The 5,033-nt window shown below is 39.4% G+C and overlaps 1 protein-coding gene across 1 annotated transcript; it reads right to left on the bottom strand.

The window, feature by feature from the left end:
* Positions 1 to 3,727: 3,727 nt before the first annotated feature.
* On the bottom strand, positions 3,728 to 4,278 carry LOC107301380 (caspase activity and apoptosis inhibitor 1-like; the record flags this gene model as incomplete). Its single annotated transcript, XM_015830614.1, has 1 exon — positions 3,728 to 4,278. A coding segment is annotated over one exon (338 nt), but the record flags the coding sequence as incomplete, so codon positions are not given.
* Positions 4,279 to 5,033: the final 755 nt, after the last annotated feature.

Here is a 5,033-nt window from a genome sequence, read left to right as displayed (position 1 = left end):
TAGAAGTTGGAGACATACTTCCTGTTGCTGTTATTGCCCTGCAGCTAGTATTTGGAGGCATGCTGCTCCCCAGTTGGAGATAACCCTGAATCTCAAAACTAGTAGTCCTTGATAGACCTGCTCTCCATGAATTTACTGATTTTCTCTTACAGCAATCCAACTTAATGGTCGTCATCCTGTTTTGTTATGATGAATTTCAAAAGTTAATTTTGCACAAAGTGAAGAAATACCTTCTTTTGTCTGCTTTCAATCTCCCCCAAATTATCAATGGAGGTTGTTGAGAGAGGAGACAAAACTGTCCATTTTCACCACAGCGAGTATTATGTTATACATCTCAACCATATTCCCCCTCACTTGGCTGTTTCCTGAACCTAAAGAGTCCCAAACATTCAAGCTTTTTGTCATAGAAGAGTGTTGAGCCTTTAGTCACATTGGTTGCCCTCTTCTGTACATCACTTTTTTTTTTCAAATGTAATATCTGAGAGCAGCATAGAGAATTCTGGATGCAATGGATCATTGCTTTGTGTGAAAGCATGACAATTTTCTAGAGACTCCTGTCATGGAACTTGACTTTTTCACAGCTGCCAGATATTGAGTTGATATGTTCATTGTGCCATCCATTGTAACTCTAAGATCTTTCTCCGGGTTGGTAAAAAGAGAACTCAGATCCCATCACATGTGTGTCTATCATTAGGGCATTTTATTTTACCTATCACTTCACACTTATTTAAATTTAATTGTATTTGCACTTGATTAACCATTCTTCAATTTAAATACCGTAGATTGTTCTGAAGCTCTTCTCACACACGTTTGTTTTTTGCTATTTTGAATAGTTCAATGCCGTCTGCAAACTTGGTCAGTTCTGTTTCCGCAGGTCAAGATGCACCGGTGTATCTTCTGCTGTATGATGCACTGTAAAATATATAAGATGTGCTACGTGTAATTTTCCTTTAATTAAATAGGAGCCAATCTTCTTCCAATACTCTTTTAAAACGCTACACATAGTGATGGTGGTGATGGGATGGGAAAAGCCATTTGTTTCCTCATAGGAACAAATGCTGATAATGAAGTTATCCATTCAGTTGTATCCGACTCTTGGCGATTTTATGGGCCAGGTCTCTCCACATCTTCCTATCTTGAGTTCTTTGCATTTTCTATGCTCTGGCTAGTGTCAGCTTTGATGGAATCCAGCCACCATGTTCTTTGACAGCCTAGTTTCCTTTTACCGCTAACTCTTCCAAGCAAAATTGCTTTCTCCAGTGATATAGAAACAAAATGAAAAAATAAATGTAAAAATATGAAGCTAGAAGGAAAAGGTTACCCACTCATTGTATTTTTTTTAGACATCAGTGACCCTAAACTTGACTTTTCTGAAAAAACAAAGTCATGAATTATTGTTTAATATATAGTTGCATAAAAGGAAGATGCTGCTATAAAAGTACTTAACAATAATGAGCTTTAAGGCTTAAATATTATTTAACTGTTCATTTAAAAAAAACTTTCATGAATCAGGTGATTAAGTACCAAAATAATGTTAATATTGAGCAAATAGAAAATTAAATAATCCTATACTCATACTACATATTTCTGAGAAGTGAACTGTTTGAATTCTGTAGGTTAATGAAGGCATTGTTTTCCACACAAGTATTACATGAAAACAAATATAAATCAATTTTATATTTCCAAAACTAATAAAAACACATAATTCTAATCCTCTCTATGAAACCATTCCAATCACATCTGCCTATGTGATTCCTTCCATTGTTCACAAGGACTAGCTGAAATTTCCCAGGCAGCAGTTTCTGCTTTTTAAATTTCAAATGTTGAGACCAACATTACCTAAAACTATAGTCCATAAACGTGTCTTCTAAATGCCCCCGACATGTTTGGCTCCCTGATCATTTCTGGGAACTAAAGGCAAGACTTGCTGAAACATCAGAGGGTCAATTCCTATTCATTTCTCTCCTAGATTTTTCCCTTGGTCGCCTGCCCTACATGCTCTAGGATAGAAATAAACCCATTTCTTTTTTTCGACCCAGCTTTGTCGCTTTAGTCCACTTAATGATGCTCACCTGATTCCATTCTCTTCATTTTTCCCCTGTAAGCAAAACATCTGGGCTTAAGAAGGTGGGAGAATACAGGACAATATAAAATGGGTCCTTCCTGACCAGTTTGTCTTCATTCCTGTTTTGCAGTATCATAGTGCAAGTATCCACACTGAGATCAGTATACTTACATATCCTGCAAAGCTTTTGGGCATGTGCTGCCGTGCTTCAATTTGGATTTCCCCTACACCCAAAAATCTTTATTGGAAAAAAAAAAAGTCCCGAATCTGCACTTAATAAGTTAATTTATTGCCAGTCACTTATACATGTTGATTTTTCACCTGTATTTTCAAACTGGTGGGCTACATGCCCTGAACAAAGAACTACAAAACATGTTGCATGTTCAAACAAAAACATTTTTTTTAAAGATTTTACATCTGACATTACTCTTCTCTATAGTTCACAATAGCCAAATATTTAAGGAAGAAACACAACTCCCTCTAATTTGGCTTTGCCAAAGAGAAGTTCCAAAACATTACTGATAACGAACAGAAAAGTACCTTACAGGTCAAGAAATTAAGTACTTCTGTACCACTTGTTCTAACAGTCAGGTGTCTCTGTAATATCCTTTGACTTTCAAATTTTACTTTCATCATATTGATTGTACAATCTAAGCCATGCTCAAAGATTCATATATAACTATGCAATTCACATTCTGGAATATTTAGTGCTATTCACTCTCAGCCACCAAAAGTTGCTTTATACAGGTATGATAGCAATTGGGACCGGGATTACCATCACTAAATGGGTGACATCATGTGGCATCATTTAGGATGACAATCCTAGTAATCCCAGGTGCCCTTGCAACCCTATGTAACCCTTAATGACTGTGTGGGTCATTCAGTGGGAAGAGGTGGGAGTTCAGGGTAAGGAGCGTGGAAAAGGTACTGTAGGTGGGCACTGGGGAGTGTGGCCCACCTGGCAGGAGCCAAGGATAGGCACTGGAGAGGGTGGCTGGGGGAACGCTACGGAGTACAAAATCCCTGGTATCTCAAACTCTCTAGTGGGGCTCCTTGGGAGAAAAAGCGGCAAGAGCAACTTACAAAATTATTTGTGACCTTCCCTGCCAGCGTCCCCATTGATTTTGCTTGTGGGAAGCTGGCAGGAAAGGTTGCAAATGGCGATCATGTGTCTGCGGCTTGCCCAGCTGCTTGAGCACCCGGATTGTGATTCACATGACCACGGGGATGCCGCAAGGACCACAACTTCATGGACTGGTCACAGGTCCCCCTCATTCAGTACCATTATAATTTTGAGCAGTCACTGATCAAGTGGTCATTAGTCAAGGACTGTCCGTATAGAATGTAAGATTTGTTGCTGGCGCCAAAGCAATCACAAAGCATCATAAATGATGATGCAGGATATTTTTGTGGTCTGTGCTCTCTTAAATGTGTGGGGCTTCTACTTTTGACTTCCCTGCAGTTATAATTGCTACATAAAAGCAACCAAAAGTTCAACTCCTCAAAAGCTAGAGCTAACCCTGTGGTTATTCTGGTCTGTAAAGCAACAGGGCTTAGCTGCATCCATACTGCCTCTGACTGTTTCCAATTCATGTTGGGAAATAATCTAACCCAAAGTGTGTGTGTGGGGGAAAAGGAGGGCAGCTGGGGGAAAAAAAGCAGCATCAAACCAATCCATTTACATAAGTCACAGACGCAGACTGACGGCCCTGATAAACCGCTGCCAACTATTTCATTTGGCTATGAGCTAGAATACCCAAAGGGCTTGAATGAGGAATGTCAAAACTAGTCCAAATAGACCGTAGAGTGGAAGGAAGTTGACCCTACACTCATCAGAGCAAATCCAACGATCTAACAAATGAAGCAGCCCTGCGGCTATTTTTTAACATCTCCAGCTTTCATAAGGGCCTTGATAGCCCTCGCTCGCATCTCAAGCTCCAGGAGCTCCAGCTGCTGTGCTGATGGCTGAACATCATCTGCGGGAGGAACTGCTAAAGCTGCCGCCTTGGACTCCTTTGGGGAGGATTCGGCAAGGCCCAGGATTTCATTGACGCTTTTCTCAATGTCTTTCTGAAGGTCATCGATCTGACCGTCTCCGCTTTCAACCGTCCGCTCTGGCACAGCTGGATTATCTTCTTCATGGCATGGTCCTTCAATGTCGCTGTCGTATGCATCTGCATTGATGCTGAGAATGTCGCTATCTTCTCCTTTGCCTGCGGCATAAAATGAACAAATTTAGAAGGCTCGCCGAAAAGGAAGAGCTGTTTTTCACCTTGCAGTTGCTTCTGCACACAAATATTCCCTTGCCCAGATTTAAAGTATAAGAAAGGTCATCTATAAATTAAAAACAGGTTTCTCTCTTTCCAGCCCTCTCCCTACCTTAAGACTGATTTAATTTAGACGAGTCTTAATGCATTTTTTTTTTATTCCAATTTACAAGAACATGCAGTAGTCCAAAGCAGCAGTGCTTGGAAAATTTATTCCGTCGTATGGAATTGCATGATCTATTTTCCTAATTAAAATGTCATAAGGTTTTATATCATAAGGACGCGTCTGCATTTCAAAATGAAAGTTGATGTGGGAAGCCTCTGGGACTGACTACTGTTTATTATTTTAGAAGTAAATCTTATTCCTAAAGTGCAGTTTAAAAGTACTCTTAAAATTACTTTATGTACTGTAACGAAAATACGAGAATAGTTATCAGTACAGTAATATATGTATTAGAAATAGCTATGTAAAGACTTTCATTGAGATTTAGTCTTCAATTTAGGCTTCCTTCCTAACAATTATGGCATTCTTATTTGCTTAATTGTTTGATGGCAACAATAGGCCTGATGAGGGTTAATAAATTAAATTTTAGAAGACAAAGGTGTTGTTGATGGCCAGATCTCTCATTCTAAAAGACCTGGTGCGTAATTTGGGGTTTCTCCTGGACTGACAATTTCTGCTCAAGGAGCAGTGGTAGTTG

Source organism: Protobothrops mucrosquamatus, unplaced genomic scaffold, assembly GCF_001527695.2.
Source record: "Protobothrops mucrosquamatus isolate PMUCROS unplaced genomic scaffold, P.Mucros_1.0 scaffold12107, whole genome shotgun sequence".
NCBI classification, from domain to species: domain Eukaryota; kingdom Metazoa; phylum Chordata; class Lepidosauria; order Squamata; family Viperidae; genus Protobothrops; species Protobothrops mucrosquamatus.
Note: the sequence above shows the minus strand (reverse complement) of the source record. Positions and strands in the feature narration are given on the sequence as shown.